Here is a 16,827-nt window from a genome sequence, read left to right on the forward strand (position 1 = left end):
AAAATTATTATTATTCTACTTGTCTTATTCTTTTTGAATCTGTTTTTAATGCTAGAATTTTCTTTTTGACTGAGTGAGAGCCAGACTCTACCTTTAAAGCACTGCTGGCATAGCAGTTTGGTCCAGTGAATCCTGGGTCACAGAGACAGCGCTGATCCAGACAATCTCCATGTCCCCCACAGTGGCCGTCACACGCTGGCCCGATGTAAAAGTTCTCCACACCCCACTGAATGTCTGAGTGCTGCTGGTAAAACCGGAACCGCACCGCACTGAGAGAAACACAAGATAGGTTATTCAAACAACATGCATACCATTTTCATGATTTATATGACAATGGTTTTAATAATTAATATGATGACGATGATTTGATCTATCAATAATTTAGGCTATGCATGCCACAATGGTACAATTAAATATGAAGCAGTAGTGTATGTTTTGTCAAAAGCATGTGGAGGTAGATATGAGGCAGGATGACTCACATGTTAGCCAGGCTGTCAGGCAGGGGATAGACTGCCCTCTTCCAGCCTTCAGCGGAGAAGAAGACTGATGGCTGGGAGACCTGACCTCCACAGCGGGGGTCAGCAGGCAGGCACTGTGGAACCAGGTACTTCCAGGTCACTCCAAAGTCCACTGAATACTGAACATGAACTTGCCGGTCTGCATGACGCTCTGGCACACTGCAGCCTGCTGCAATCTAAATCAACAGATCATATTAGCATCATAGCAACATCACACAACACAAATGAATCTTTATATTGTGTTTTTGTCATTTTAGTAACATTTGGTACCTTGAACTGCATGACCCAGCCTTTGTCAGGAATAATATCATGTGTGACAGCATACACCTCTCTCCCATCAGCATTGCCACACACCATTACTCCATCAGGAGAGCTGCAGAAACGCTGCACTGAGCAGTCCTCTGAGAACAACCAATGATCGCTCACTTAGGAAGAAAGAAAGAAAGAAAGACAAAATTAGATACTTCGGCTATGTTTGAGAAATTACTGTAGATTGTTTAATTGAGACATTGATTTAAAAAATACCTATGGGTGTTTCCTCCTGCTCGCTCACTTGCCCTATCCTTCCTGAGGTCCCATCAGCAGGAGTTCTCTCATGGTTTGGCAGTGCAACCCCTCCAAATGTGTCAGATATCTGTGCTCGTGAATCTGAGCCTGCAATGAGGACGTTATCCAGAGCCCAATCACTGTGGTCTGCTCCCTCATGTTGTGGCTGCCACCAGCGCACACGCACGCCTTCCTGACGGGCAGCAGGGGGCAGCAGCACATTCACAAACCTGAACACAGACAAAAACATAGAAAGTCGCAGATATCCCGCTTCATACTTTACTCAGTTGTGCACAAGTAGTTATTACCATGTGTTAATGGTGAGAAAACTCACCCAGGCTTGGTGTACAGATCATAGAAGATCTCTGTAAGGAGGTGCCAGTTAATTCCTCCATTCAAACTGTACTCCAAAAGAACACCCTGGTTACGGTTGCTTGGTGGGATCATGCAGCCATACATGAAGTAGAACTGGATAAACTCAGCATTGGTCAGGTTCAGGTCCACTGTCACCAGCTGACGGCTGCAACTCTGTGCACAGAAACATAGAGAAATGTGGTCAGGGGCTCAGCCAGTATAGACAGATAGATAAATAGTCTTTATTATGAGGGATGGATATCTCTCTTCTATTTCACTATTTACAGTATTCTCTATTTAACTGTTTTGTCCTTCTAAAAACAAATCCAAACATCTCAAACATGATCTGAAGTGTTATTTTTTATTACAGAGAACATTACTTGAACATAACCAAAATAATAAAACTGACTTAGTAATAACATCTATTGGATAAAGTTTGAGTGGTAATTTATCTTGATACAGCTTAATGCTAGAGCTAAACAGCTGCTCATAAAAGGTTTCTTTGGCAGTGTGTTCATCCAAGATCAGCCTGTCAATAGGAATCCATTTACAACTCTGCCCTAAATGTCTCGAGAAAATTTAGGCTGTACATAACGGCTGACAGCTACTTACTTTGTGGTCTTTTATTCAGCAGACTAATACTTGAAGCAGCATCTTTCAGATACTGTTAGATATCTATCTATCTACCTACCTATCTCTGTATCATCTGTTTGCCCCATTAAATCAGCTCACATCAGTGCTTTTGTTGTATTTACTGCAGAAGTTTGTTCTTTCAAATCCCGAACCTAGCATGATTGGAAGGCGGCTTAATGCACAGCTCATGTTCATGTGAAGAGGGTAGATGTCCATTTACCCCACTGAAGTGCAGAGCAGCTCCAGAGGCCACAGCTCCACACACCGTGCTGAGTTTCCCACCAGTGAGTATGTGCCAGTGGTTGAGCGAGGGAGCTCGACTGAAGCTGTCCTTCAGCTGGGAGGGCAGAGGAACAACAGGCTCATCACAGTACTCTCCACCCCACTCTGGGTCACACCTGGAGAGGATTGTGGAGTCAGATACAAAAAAATCACATTATAGTGAGTTAAAAAAACATACTGTATCCAGTAAAGTTTGGACATTAGCCCCAAACAATATTCCATATACAACATTCTGTATGCATACAAATAAAATTACAAATCAACATTACATATAAAGTTATACAAAGCTTAATAAAATAAGGAATTTTGAATTAAAACTTTACATTTGACTTTTACACAGTATAGCTCATTACTAGGAGCTGACATTCCTGACATTTACAGTAAAAACCTTGGTGGGTGCATGCATGAGTCTGCTGTTACTTACACACAGGAGCTCTGTTCGCAGCGTCCGTGTCCAGAGCACATATCTGGGCAGCCATCTCCAATGTAGAGGTTATCCAGAGCCCAAGTCTGCTGCTTGTCAAAGGGAGCCTGCTGGAACCAGCGGAACCTTGTGGCTGGAGACCTAAATACATATTAAAATCACACACACATTTTACAATTAAAGTTAAGTGGAAATAATTCATATAGCAAGGAATTAAACTGTAATCCTGATATGGCACTATATTATTTGTATCAGATTGTATTGTAGTCTAACTATGTGACCTTGGCCACTTATGAACTTTATTTTTTAGAAAATTAAGAGTAGCATCACAGCTAAATCAGGGCATGTTGCCCATGTGTCTTAGTAAAATTCAGGGCTGACCTAGCATATGATGGGATAGGCAGAGTAACACGGCCCCACTTGTTGTAAGTGTCAGAAACCAGCAGCCTCTGCAGGGTGTAGGAAGTACAGTCAGGGCTTGTAGGCAGACAGTCTCTGACCACAGGTTGCCAGGTCAGACCCAGATCCAGAGAATACTCCAACTCTACGGCTGCAGAGAAAGAAGAAAACCCCAATTGTCAACAATATGTATATTCATGAAACTGCATTAACAACTTCCCATATAAAAAAGCTTAGCAGGAATTCTTTTAACCGTATTTCACTAAAGTTGGTTGTTTCTGTGAGAAACAACTCGGAGATATTCAAATGAATTCACAGATGTTAGAACTCAATAATGCTCACAGACCACTTCCCTGGTGTTCTATAACATCATGTTTACATGCAGACATTAATATCTTTTTAAAGTTGCAAAGATTGATTGGTTGATTAGCAACATATTTGATGCTTTTCTTTGTCATATAGAACAGTAACTGAACATGTTTGGAGTTTTGGACTCTTGGTTGAATAAAACAACCTATTGGCATAGATCACTTTAAGCTGTTGGAAATTTTAACAGGATATTTCACTATTTTCTGACATTTCATAGACAATTAATCGAGAAGATAACTAGCAGATAATGAAAATAATAGTTAGTTTCTAATGAGGACCAGTCACGGCTTCTTCACGCTCCGTGTTGCTTACAGTAGCAGGAGTTTGTGACAGAGCAGGATGCAGAAAAGTCAAACTGGATGAAGGCGTCTTGACCCAAACTGATGTCAGTGGTAACAGCATAGCGAGTGTTGGACTTTTCTATGAACGCAAAAGCAGGCCCATCAGAGCCGCAAACAGGCATTCGGGTTCCTCCAGGGTGGAGGAGCCATGAACGCCCATCAATAGAGGAGAAATCATCTTCCAAGGGTCCCCAGCCACTGGCACTGCCACCTACTACCACCTAGGAAATACAAGATAAATTGCAATTACATTTGTATAGTTAAGGCAGAGAACGTGAAAATTCACATATGATAAGTCAGTGGAATTAAAAAAAATTTTTTGGATGGATAACAGCCATGATGTTTCAATACCAAAAATACATATAGAAGGATGTATTGTTGGATGGATCCTCACTTACTGTACCTGGTCAATGACCCATGGGCTGTAAAAGTGTCCGTTCTCAGAGGGTTGCCACCAGCGGAGGCGAGTAGAAGTCGTGCGGGCGCGCAGCGGGATCTCCAGGGCCACCAGGCGAGCCTGATTACTGTTGTTGCTAAAGAGAAATTCCTGGAGGAGGCCCCAGGTAAGACCTCCGTCCACAGAGAACTGCAGCAAAACTGGCTGGGAGCGAGGGTCTGGAGCCGCCTTACCACAGCCAAGACGCAGGAAGAACTGAACAAACCTGAGTACAGCCATTAACACATGAGATTTTCACAGAGTACTGTACATTCAACTACAAAACATTTGTGATGGTGTATATTTGTAAAGTTTGTAAGGGCTTTTATTTGTTTGTTTCTGTAGCTTTACCTCGCATTCGACAGGTCCATGTCATTGGTGACCAACATGCGCAGGCCGTCCTCGCTGAAGAACAGGTGGTTCCCGCTCGACATGATACCACACTTCCTAGATGGTTTACCACCGCTCAGTAGTCTGAAATGCTCAGCATCCACAGCTCCTCCTAGAGACACAAGTACGTACACAAACACACATATAGGAAGTAGGGCTGGGCAATAAACCAATAGTGATAATTATCGCAATATAATTTTCCTCAATAACAATATAACAAATGTTCAATATATCATCATTAGGCTAAATATTTCATTTAATTAATTTGAATCCTGAATGAATTAGCATTTAATTTTTCTATTAACATATTTATTTTGTTGAGGAAAATGGACTGAAAAAAGATTTTTATCAAAAATAGTTTTGACTGTTCTACCTCAGATTTGTGAAGTGATCCACTGTTTGGCATCAAGTATTTGTCACGTTCTGACCATAAAGAATTGTTTAACCACACAATTAACCATCTGGTTTCTTCAATTTTCAATCAGGAGCAAAAATCTGACTTTAAACTTGAAAGAAATAATGATTTGACATTTATTGTTATAATTATCTATATTGAATGGCATAAAATGTTTTTATCGTGACAACATTTTTGGCCATTTATTGGCCCAGCCCTAATAGGAAGCAACAAAACCATAAACACAACCAATCCTAAAAAAAAAAGTCCAAATAGGACCATTATTCACTGAGCACTAATAAAAATCCAATTAAATATATCTGAATTAATTGAAGATTGAAGAATCAATCTCAAATATAAAATAAGGTAAGCCTGAAATTCCAATTATAGTAAAGCCATAAAAAGCATTTTAGTTAAATAGTAAAATATCAAAAACAAATTTTTTAGCCTGAAAGTTCAGCGGCATGCATCACATTTCATTCTAAAAAATATGACAAAATAAGTTAACTGAAAGCTCTTGTAAACATGCAGTGACACCATGATCAGAACAATATCACCACAGATTTGGTTTTGTGATAACTCTGACTAATAAAAAAAAACAGTATGCCCATCACACACATTCATTTTCAACAAACCGACTTCTTCCTGATGGCTATTAGTGCACATCTGTTTGTTGGTGTACCTTCAAAGTCCTCCTTGAGGAAGTCAGGGTTGGGGGTGTCAGGCACAGAGCAGTCAGGTCCAGAGTAGCCGGAGTCACACACACAGTGGGTGCCACCCACACAAGCACCATGACCATTACACATGTCCTGACACTGTGGGCCAATGTAGATGTTGTCTAATGCCCATGTTGGAGGAGCAGAGCCAGTAGAAAAGAAACCCTGATACCAACGGAACCTCACTGACCTGTAGGAAGTACAAAACGCAAGGAGAATAGCGTGAGAGAGACACACAGAAATAAACAGATATAATCTTAAGTAAATTATCGTAAGCATATTAAAATATTTGATAAAAGTTTCCTCAAAAGTTTCCCCTTGTTTTCTTTTGTGCATCTGCTGTACAGGATGTATACAGTCCTTACCCGCAGAGGCGAAGCTTGCCAAAGTGAATGACTTCTCTCCTCCAGCCCTGAGTTGTACCAGGGAAATAGATACTGGCAGGGTGGAGCTCTGTGGAGCACAGTGAGGAGGGTTGGGGTGCACCGGCACACAGGGGCACCAAAAGGTGCCATGTGGCACCAAAGTCCCGTGAGAACTCAAGACGCACTGGGTGGGCGGAAGAGCTCTCAGCTGTGCAGCCCACATTAATCTGGAGACACACACACACACACACAACATCAGCGATGATGACGAGCCATAATTTATGTCTTGAATGAGTAAGTATTATAATTCTTGCTTTGTAAAAGAAGTCATTATGGCTTATTTGGTGTACCTCAAACTGGATGATAGTGTTCTCATTTACGTCAATGTCCCTGGTGGTAATGGAGTGTTCTCCAAGCTCACTGGAGACAAACACCATAGCTGACTCATCCTCTTCCCTGCAACAATCACACACAAACGCAAAGATTAGTCAAGGGTAAAAACGTGTGTGTCACCACTGAATTCACATATAATATAAAAACAGAAACACTGACAAGACACCATCATTGTCAACATTCAAAACTATATGTTTCTCTTACAGTCCAGTCTTCTGATAGGGGCAGTAGAGGCCAGTGTTTCCCCCTGGAAAGAACAGCCAGTTGGACTCATTGGGGCCTTCCTCAAAGCTGTCTATCACCACCGGTGGGTTGTGTATGGAGCTGCCATCAATGATGAGATCATCTATTACCCAAACCTCTTCCTTCTTACCTATATGGCATAATATTATGGAGATTATTACACATTGATTCTTTGAGTTCAGGACACGTGAAGAGAAGTCAATGTAGGAAAGCACCAGACAAGAGAGGACAGATGTGAATGTGAATTTTTGTGTGCAACCACAAAATGTGTCCACTCACCGCTGTTGTATGGCTGCCAGAGTCTAAAGCGGGTGGCATTGGTCTGAGCACTTGCTGGCAGCGGCAGGTGGAGGAACAGAGTGTCAGTGGAAGCTGGGAAGTAAAACTCATCCAACATCAGCCAGCTGATTCCTCCATTCACAGAGTACTGCAGCAGCACTGAATGGGAACGCTCTGGGACACCTATAAAAGCCCATAAGATAAACTATTACAACAACATCCTGAGAAAGAACAATATTTTAATCACAAATACAGCTATAACAAAAAGAATAAAAATTATATTCACCTTTAGTGATGAATTTGAAGGAGAACTGGATGTAGAGAGTGTTGGTGCAGTCCAGATCCTGTGACACTATCATTCGCAGACCATCCTGCAAAGATTACATTGTTGGTTAGTCAAGAAAAGACACTGATCTAAAGATATCAAACTGTGTCTGTCTGATTGAGCTGTATTCTTATTGCTCTAGATGTTCTCTTCATGGTGTGTAGGACCCCTACCCCTTTGAAGATAAGGGCAGTGCCAGATTTAAGTGGCTCTCCACTCAGAGTTCCCCTCTCTGCTCCGTAAACCTCCGGCCACGTCTCCTGCTGCAGGTTCTCATTAAAGTCCTCTCTCAGTACAGATGGCAGGGGGGCCAAAGGTACACAGTGTGCCCCTCCATAACCCTTGTCACACCTGTGTGAGAGTGGGAGAAAAAGTAAGAGTAGGTAGTATTTACGCGTGAACAGAAAATAAGTGTAAAAAATGACTAAAGATTAAAATCCATCAGCTCTGGATTTTTACTTTTACTTACACACAGCGTCCGTTGTCACAGAGACCATGACCAGAGCACATCCAGGGGCAGCCAGGTGCAAGTAACACGTTATCTAGAGCCCATCCTTCTGCCCCTGGAGTGAAGTGAGTCTGAATCCAACGGAAACGCGTTCTGGGGGAACTGAGGGATTCAACAGCAAGTTAGAAAGAAAAAAAGCCTCAGGAGTTTATGCACTTTAAGGAAATATAGTAATACTGTCTACTAATTTTGGGCATAAAAGTTTAAAAACACGTACTTAGCAGCACTGGGCAGGTACACAGTAATCCTCCTCCAGTGTTTGTACTGGGTTGAGGTATAGATGGAACTCTGAGTATAACCAGCGCAGCCAATGGCTGGGGGCACACACTCTGGGGTGATGAGAGACCAGTGATGGCCGCAGTCTGTAGAGTACTCCAGTCGCACACCATGGGAAAAGGAAGTGGACTTACTACAGCCCATACTCAGCTCAAATTGCAGGAATGATGAGCCTGATACCTCAAAGTCCCAACTCTCTGCGTATCTTGGCTTCTCTGCAGACACAATAGAACAGCAACATTGTATTTTTTGGTATTCAGTATAACCCAGTTCTAGTATCTGCACCAGGTTACAGTGGTTTGACATTATTTTCCTCGCCTTAACAAGACACATGTTAATAAATCGACATGTTTCAGCTGTTAAACATGTCAGCAAACTCCAGTGGGATGACCAAGGTGACAGTTCTGAGAATAGGGGTGAACTTAAATTTGTGACGTATTGCTTTTTGTTTGTCGGAGCTGCCACTGGCCATACAAAGCTGAAGTAGTTTAAGACTACTAAACTATAAACTTAATTTTTTTCACTGTATATATAATCACATAGATCTTTGCTGGTAAATTATTATTATTAAACAAAATTCATATTGTGTGTAGAAAACTGCCTTTTCTGCTCAAAATTAGCTTGTATGTGTCGACTTGGAACTGGATATTTTGGTTCAGCCCTCCCTGATGAAATAGGCTAAACTCCAAGGTGTATTAAATATGTAATATATAAGTAGATCCTACTAACAAAATTTAAAAACACATTATCAACATTATTATTTACATTATCTAATTTCCAACGTTAGCCTTGAAAATAATATGTACTGCTGAGTTATGTGTGAAATGTGTGCATGTTTCAGCGCATACGAGAGCAGCCCAGTAGTCTGATAAGCAGTGCTTTATGTTTTCATACAGGGACACAGAGCTTTATGTTTATAGATGTGTTGCCAAATTGCTCTGGCTGAGCAAGCTTAATCAATGGCCCCAGTTGTAATGCAATATTTGCGCAGAGTAAATCCGCTCACAGCTTGACGCAAGCATAAATAACAAGCAGGATGTTCATTCAGGTTTGTTCTCATTAATAATGCAGGACCCACGGCGCCACAGTAAATGGGTGATTCAATTTCAGCCTGTTGTGTGGGTAATAAGTAATACCGTGATGTCACTGTACAGACATTTTTGTAGTTTGTTGAGTATGTGTGTATGTGAAAACATGTTTCATTGGTATACTGGTGCATGAATATTGTCTCATCTTTTAAATTTTTTTCCATCATGCTGTTTTACAGTAACACCCTGGTTTACATGTATTCATTGCTCACAACAAACTCTGCAGCTTCATTGAAGCAGTTGGGTGTTAAGTGTCTTACTCAGGAGCCACTTGACAGTGATTGTTGAGGGAGCGTCAAGTTATTCCTTCACTTTCCATGCACACTTTCTGAGCCAGTCTATGAATTACAACTGACAACCCTGTAGTCTTAAGCCCTCATCTCTAAATGTGTGTGCTTATGAACTATAATGTGTTAGTGTGACTCACTGTCAATGGCCTCAGAGTTGAAGGTAAGTGCAGTGTCCAGAGACAAACAGTCCACAGTCACCTCCCCACCCTGGATGCGGTACCAGTTGTGCCTCAGAGGGGTCATGCCATCAAACTTGTCATGGAAGCCTGTTCTGGAGCTGTCGTTCATACCAATCAAGACATCATCCAAAGCCCACTGGGCAGAGTGTTTCCCTACAAGGATGGAGAGAAAGAAGTCAAAATGAAAAACAAAATTAAAGCTGTGATAAAAGAGATACTGTAATAGAGTTGTTTTATTATTCTTATGTGCATTTCTGAAGTCTTGCAGAACCTAATTATGTACAAACCTTGCTGTGGCTGCCACCACCGAAACACTGTGTAGGGGGTTTTGGCTGCAGGTGGCAGCTCGATGGTTACCACCTGAGGCTCCAGAAAGGAACTAAAGTCCAGCTCCCTCAGGAACTGCCACTGGACACCATTGTTAGTAGAGAACTGGACAATGACGCCTAGAGGCACAGAAAAAAAGAGGTTTGGATAGTAGTTTTAAATGAGAAATCATTTTCATAGATACACAAGTTAGTAAATTTAGCAAGAAATAAAAAGAAACAATAGAATAAAATGCAATATAATCTAATAACAGTCCTGATTTTTACAGACAAGCTGTTTAGGAGGCTGGCAGTGTTTTATCTGACGCTGCAGAAATGATCAGACTGAGCCTTCAGCACTGCTGCAGGCTAGAGATCCACAATGTGCTGATTGATGAACAGAATAGAACAGACAACACTAGACTTTGATTCTGTATTGGGGAAAAAAAAAACACACTAACAATGAAGACCAGATCTGTACCTACACAGATGGATCACAAAGCTGATCAAAGACAGAGTGAGACAGAGTGAGAAGGCACAGATGAGACAAGCCAGTGGTGAACTGATCAGATCTGATGTGGAGCTGCTCTCTACAGGGTGCAATGTTAAGAAACAGCCACATGAATGCAGCAGAGGGCCTCAAATCAGTATGTGATAATTACCTTCATTGCGAGAGCGAGGCCTGGTGCAAGTGGGCCCCAAACTCTTGCTGCCAATTCGGATGTAGAATTGGACCAACCTGTTTGTGAACAATGATAACTAAATTTTGTTTTCACATTAAACAAACAGCCAAAGATTTACTTGGTCTTCAAAGCTTACAGGTTAGTTTGAATTCCACTTACCGTGTGTTGGTGGTGTCTAGAGGCACTGTGTGTGCTTCTCTCCTCCCAGGGCTACTGAAGTAAAGAGCTTTGCCTTCACCGATGATGCCACAGCCGCCTCCAATTTGTCCCCCACTTAGGCTCTGCCAGAGTGGACTCAGCTTCCCCTCAAAACCCTCAGTCAGCTCTTGGGGACTGGCTACGGATGGGACACAACTATCCTGCTCCACTATGGAAAAAAACAGGGAATCAATTTTTTCAATACTTTTTCCCCTTCAGTTTCATCCTTTTTCCTTCACTATATGTCATTGTACCTGTGTATCCCATATCACAGAAGCAGACTCCAGAGATGCAATCTCCATGTCCCCCACAGTGGTTTGGACAGGGCTCAGAGATGTAGACCCCATCCAAGGAAAAAGGTGGGGCATCTCTGTACATGCTGCTCTCCTGGAACCAACGGAACCTGGTTTTACTGGAAAAATGAGGTGAATAAGAATAAGGGAATGAGAGAGATCCAGTTTGCCACTGTCCACTGCTGCTTAAAATATTCTGTGTCTAAAGAAATTTTATAAAATCACTATTACAATTATTACTAATTTAGTAGATCCACTTGCATGCCTGTTACCATAGCTACCTGGCTGCAACATTGCGTGGTATGACCACAGTGACCCTGGTCCACTGTTCATAGTCTCCGGTGTTGTAGACAGTGGGCTCTCTAAGCTCACGACCACTGCCCTCACAGACACCTGCCCCTGGGGTTCCTGGGTAACAGCCCTCTCTCACCAGGGCCCAGGTACGACCGGCATCATGGGAGTACTGCAGCAGGACTGGGGCAGATGCGCTGAACTCTGACTCACAGCCTATGTTCAACTGGTAGGGGAAACAATGGACAGAAAATTAAAGAACAATTTAATTCTGATTAAGTAGTATTGTGTGCCTGTTTCTAAAAATGGCACCTTCTGTCTTTTTGTTCTAGTTTTTACAATTTCCATGTGGGTACCTTAAACTGAAGAGTGTAGCCAGGGCGCAGGGCCAGGTCCCTGGTGACGGCCACCCTATCCCCATCGGAGCGCCCAAACACCATGGCAGAGGGCGTTGGAGCACAGAAACTGTTGTTGCTTTCCCTTTCCATGCCTTCATTACCCAGCATCAGCCACACACTCATCTGGTTCAGAGGGTAGTCGAATGCTGGCTTCTCATAAAAGTTCTGTGGAAAGAGAAGACAGGCATTTTTATTGTAGTGTTTTGTGTAACAGGTACCAGTGTCTGCAGCAGAATGTACTTCTCATAAGAAAAATGGATACACTTCGGGAAAGATTCGAGATTTTATAGCTATTCTATCTCAGTTTGGCTGACACTTTCCATTACAACAACAGAAGTAATATATCAAGATGAAGCCAAAGCTGCTGCACAAGGTCAGAGCACAAATAACAAGGAAACACTCTTAAAATTAATTCCTGACCTGTGGCAGTGTTGGATTGGCCATGGGGATGATGTGTTTCTCCCTCTCTGACAAAATTATGACATCATCAATTGCCCACTGGTCATAACCCTCCCCTGAGTGAAGAGGCTGCCACCAACGAAACCTTGTGGAGGGTGTCTTAGAGGCCAAAGGAAGCTCATAGTGGACAAAGCTGAGAACAGAAGATTAGTTACTGACATTTCTCTTCCAAAATATACAATCATTTTTTCCATACAGACTTCACAAAACAGTAAAAGCTGATCTTGTGCACGGGTAAAGATGAAAAAAGTATTAATTTCCCCCTTTCTTCATCCCCAGGTTTCTCACCGAGGCTTGGTGAAGTCAGTGAAGTACATCTCAGCGATGAGGCCCCAGCTGATGCCTCCATCGTTGCTGTACTGCAATAGCACTCCTTCCTCCCTGCTGTCTGCCTGGTTACACTCCGCCCAGTCTCCGCCGACCCGCAGGTAGAACTGCACAAACTCTGCCCATTCAGTGTCCAGGTCCCAGCTCACCAGCTGCCTCAGCCCAGCCTGACAACAACACACAAACATATTTGTACATATTATGTAAAATATGACCGAAGTCTTATATCCTGATTTAGGTCATTTCATATCCAGAACAATAAATATCACGATATACCACATTTTGCGTGAATTCTGCAGAATACTTTGGAAAGATATGATATGAATGTTACTGCAACAAAGAGGAGAGGCTGTTTCCCGGTAAAAGCTGCAACAAGCAGATTTCCAGCAATGTGCACTAACTTAGAAAAGTGATGAGGTTCTTCAATACATCAGAGATATGCAGTTGACTCAAAATTTCCCTCCATCAAATTAGATTCAAGTATTTTATAGAACCATGGTATGATTAAATAAAATCTACGTGTTTTCAGGGTAGAGGTAATTCAGAGGTAAAAGGGCAGCAGTTTTTGTCAGTAAAAACTAGAATGTAATCAGATATTACACAATGTACCTCTGCCAAATTTGCACAATCCTCTAAATTTCCCAAGTTATTTCACACATTTAACAAAGATTTTTTAAGTTTTTAATCTCGATCTGGATTTGCACCAAAACACACAGGGATTGTGTGTGTTAGGATTCATGTGCCTGATTTCTTTCTTAGTAGTAAGTGCCGTAGTTTAAAAATAAGAAAAATGCTGCATTCTTGCAATGTTACGAAATTGTTTCAAATGTTCCTGGATCTGCGCCAAGTACATAATCCCTTGTTCCTTTGCCAATGGCATAACTTTCAAAACTTTCATCTGATAACTTTGACATTGTTGGATACCCGAACAACAACAAACATGACATACTTGAAGAAGACAATTTGTATATTTGTTTTACCTTGCTGAAGTAGAGGGACGAACCAGATGAGACCACCCCACAGCCCATGTCAGGGGTTACCACCTCTCCACCAATCACCTCTTGCCATGTGGCCAGCAGTGCATCCTGGGACTCAAAGTCAGAGAGTACACTGGAAGAGAGGGGGGAGGAGGGCTGGCAGTCCGTTCCAGAGAAACCATCATCACACCTACAACAGAAGACACTGGCTGAACTTCATGTTTTTGCTCCGAGTTCAACTATGCTTTACTTTGGGTCTCGCAACATGTTTATGAGTGTCCATGTTTGAATGATACTGAAAAAGTAATTTAAAAAAACAATCTCAGGCAGTTTAATGTGTGTGAGTCTGTGTGTGAAAGCTGACCTGCAGTGTCCATGGTCACACCAACCATGTCCATGGCACATGTTAGGACACTGCTGGCCGATGTAAATGTCATCCAGGGCCCACTCATCCTGCTCTCCATAGTAATTCTGGATCCAACGGAACCGTGTGGCACTAGACCTGAACATGGAAGGAACGCAAACACAAATACAGTTAAATTAGACATACACTACAGAAGCTGAACATAATGTGAATGAATGAATGTACATAGATGACAGAAAAACTGCAATATTGTAACTGACTGCTTAAGTATATTTCGTAAAGTAATATATGATTGCTTGCATGCCAACCACATCATCATGTTATACTCACTAATCTACTTCTCTACTGGGGATAGAGATTTGTGGATTTAATGTTCTGGCAGGTGACGATTAACCTTATCACATGTGTGTATGTCTGTATGTTCCTATTTGTGAGAATGTCAGACAGTGGGCAATATCATCATCACATCATCTCTATTAAAGGCAGCTTGTGGGTGTGTATGCAGTGTGTGTACATGTTTGTGCATGTGAGCGTCTTTCGGGGGAAGCTGTTCAGTGCATGTTCAGCAATGACAAATGGTTGTAGAAGCGTAGATAGTCAGGTATATTGGGGATTATATGGCATGGGGGTTTCTTGGTCTGCTGCTTTGGTGACCCATATCAACTCAGACCACCTCCTGATCATGCAGAGCTGGCCACAGCTGTTTTATTATCATTTACTGCCATGACCCCGTGACTTCTCATCATACCCTGCAGGAGATTAGAACACATTTATTTAGGAGCTGGGGAGTAAAATGAAATGGAGGTGGAGGTCACAGTGCTCAGTGAGAAAGGTTTATGTGATTATTTTAGTTGATATATGTGTGAGTCGGGGCTGTAACAGCACATGTATTTCCCATGAACTGTTCAATATAGGATAACTGGTTCACAAGTCTCCCTTTAAACTAAATAATTACAGTCTTATTGGCCTAATACAATATTATTACAGTCTTACAGCATAGGAGACAAAAATTTTAAATTTTCAGTTGGCAGAATGTCATTTGTTGACTGTTAGCTAATACATGGTAGCCAGATTATCTGAGCTCACAGATTTGCTAGAATCACTGGTATCACAAACACAAATGAGAAGTCAGAGCTAGACGAACCTGCCATACCACTGAGATTCCATATTTGGGAGAACTATATATTTACATTATTTTCAGGAACCAGACAAGTGAACCAGACAGAAAGTGTGTGCACCTCATTTGTGTTGGTATCTCTCAAGTGTGTCTGTTTAAAAACAGTTCTTCTCTTCACAGCATGAGCATGTTTAAAGCTGCGGATATTTTACCATACTAAGTTGATTAAAAAGTGTGTGGTCCTTTCTGTATTCCCTCAAATGTGCACAGCAACAAGGAACACTAACGAACCAGCGGTATCGATGACCCGGGCCAACGACCCCACTGAGGTTAAATAGCTGAGTTTCCCTGCCAGTCAGTCAGAACTGAAGAAGTCCTTTGGATGAGGGACGAAACGTCTTCCAGTATCTTTAACCAAGTCCAGTTGCCCTTGATTTTAACCTTCGTTGGATATCAAATGTGCATAGTTTTGTAATTGCGTTGGAGCAATAGTGCTTTTGGTTTCTTTTAGATTATAGATAGATGTTAATGGGCAATTTGTAACTTTTTTAAATGTTATTCAAAATACATAGAGGAAGATGTTATCTCTTGTTGTGCCATATGCACAAAAACAAAAACAAGCCAAACCAAGACCCCAAAAATGTACTAACTATTTGTAGGATATTTGTGTGGATATATATGTGTGTATGTGTTAAATTTGTTTTAAAGGGATGCAGGAAGAAATGTACTTGTTACCATGAATTAATACCATGGTGTGAGTTGTTGCAATATTAGGGGCTGAAATGCTTGTGAACAAAGCATGCTTGACTTTTTTGAACAGAGTGAAGGATGTGAAATAGTTTGTGCATAGGTCTGTAGCTGTGAATGGAAGTGCATGTCTACGTACATACAATATGTGCAGAAAGCCGGCATTAACAGTAATAGGTGTGGAAGCTTCCCAGTGTCCTCTTTCTCAGCTTTATGTTAGACAGCTGATTATATTTCAGGTGCATTATGCTTGTTAACTGCAAAAAAACTGCATGAAACTAAGATCAGATAACAAGCTATAGAGGGCACTTTGTGAATCTTTTATTCTATGTCTATTGAACAGATGTGCATTACTTACCATGTCTTCTGAGGCAAAGACAGAGTGATGCGTCTCCAGTCTTTGAACTCTGATGGGTGGTAGACACTGGGAGCTGTAAACTCAGAGCAGCTTGGCATGCCAGGCAGACAGGCCTAGGTGAAAGAAGCGAGGGGTTTCATTACGATACACTTTTCAATTTACACTTCATTTGCGGAAACGCATTGCTAAATGTTGATTACCTGGAATTCATAAAATTAAGTTTTTCATTCATTGTGGGTTTTATTTTATAGCTAAATTCTTCAGAAACAGCATGATATACTGCGGACACACCCTGAGGCTGCATTTGCCCCACAGTGTATGCATACAAAAGGCTAATGCAGGATTACAGTATCTCTGACCTTGAACACTGAAAGACAAGCAAGGATTAACAGTACAGGACTTTCAGTTACATTCTGCACTTACCAGATCACTGCATTTTCATGCACATGGGAGAATTAGAGGAAATTCACTGATGGAGGACTCATTATGCCCTATTCAGTTCCAAAGGCAATAAAATTCTTGGCAGATACTTTGGTTCCTTATGAATATTTATGAACCAGTT

General features: G+C 41.6%; 1 protein-coding gene across 3 annotated transcripts in view; it reads right to left on the bottom strand.

Annotated features, from left to right (window-relative positions):
• Window positions 1-16,827, bottom strand: part of reln (reelin) — a 104,065-nt gene that overhangs the window by 9,494 nt on the left and 77,744 nt on the right. For all 3 annotated transcript variants that reach the window (XM_046036450.1, XM_046036449.1, XM_046036452.1), the window contains 32 exons: window positions 16,266-16,378; window positions 14,044-14,181; window positions 13,683-13,869; window positions 12,664-12,869; window positions 12,337-12,508; window positions 11,875-12,081; window positions 11,509-11,744; window positions 11,189-11,346; window positions 10,896-11,103; window positions 10,716-10,792; window positions 10,036-10,194; window positions 9,707-9,901; window positions 8,133-8,406; window positions 7,877-8,017; window positions 7,581-7,758; window positions 7,369-7,453; window positions 7,083-7,265; window positions 6,765-6,933; window positions 6,518-6,623; window positions 6,168-6,394; window positions 5,769-5,992; window positions 4,654-4,804; window positions 4,270-4,528; window positions 3,838-4,087; window positions 3,139-3,307; window positions 2,758-2,898; window positions 2,272-2,449; window positions 1,399-1,592; window positions 1,044-1,294; window positions 789-943; window positions 480-694; window positions 92-269 (listed from right to left, as the gene is read on the bottom strand). In XM_046036450.1, coding sequence (XP_045892406.1) covers window positions 92-269; window positions 480-694; window positions 789-943; window positions 1,044-1,294; window positions 1,399-1,592; window positions 2,272-2,449; window positions 2,758-2,898; window positions 3,139-3,307; window positions 3,838-4,087; window positions 4,270-4,528; window positions 4,654-4,804; window positions 5,769-5,992; window positions 6,168-6,394; window positions 6,518-6,623; window positions 6,765-6,933; window positions 7,083-7,265; window positions 7,369-7,453; window positions 7,581-7,758; window positions 7,877-8,017; window positions 8,133-8,406; window positions 9,707-9,901; window positions 10,036-10,194; window positions 10,716-10,792; window positions 10,896-11,103; window positions 11,189-11,346; window positions 11,509-11,744; window positions 11,875-12,081; window positions 12,337-12,508; window positions 12,664-12,869; window positions 13,683-13,869; window positions 14,044-14,181; window positions 16,266-16,378 — 5,784 coding nt within the window. The remainder of the gene's footprint in view (window positions 1-91; window positions 270-479; window positions 695-788; window positions 944-1,043; window positions 1,295-1,398; window positions 1,593-2,271; window positions 2,450-2,757; window positions 2,899-3,138; window positions 3,308-3,837; window positions 4,088-4,269; window positions 4,529-4,653; window positions 4,805-5,768; window positions 5,993-6,167; window positions 6,395-6,517; window positions 6,624-6,764; window positions 6,934-7,082; window positions 7,266-7,368; window positions 7,454-7,580; window positions 7,759-7,876; window positions 8,018-8,132; window positions 8,407-9,706; window positions 9,902-10,035; window positions 10,195-10,715; window positions 10,793-10,895; window positions 11,104-11,188; window positions 11,347-11,508; window positions 11,745-11,874; window positions 12,082-12,336; window positions 12,509-12,663; window positions 12,870-13,682; window positions 13,870-14,043; window positions 14,182-16,265; window positions 16,379-16,827) is intronic.

This window comes from Micropterus dolomieu, linkage group LG22, assembly GCF_021292245.1.
Source record: "Micropterus dolomieu isolate WLL.071019.BEF.003 ecotype Adirondacks linkage group LG22, ASM2129224v1, whole genome shotgun sequence".
Classification (NCBI taxonomy): Eukaryota; Metazoa; Chordata; class Actinopteri; order Centrarchiformes; family Centrarchidae; genus Micropterus; species Micropterus dolomieu.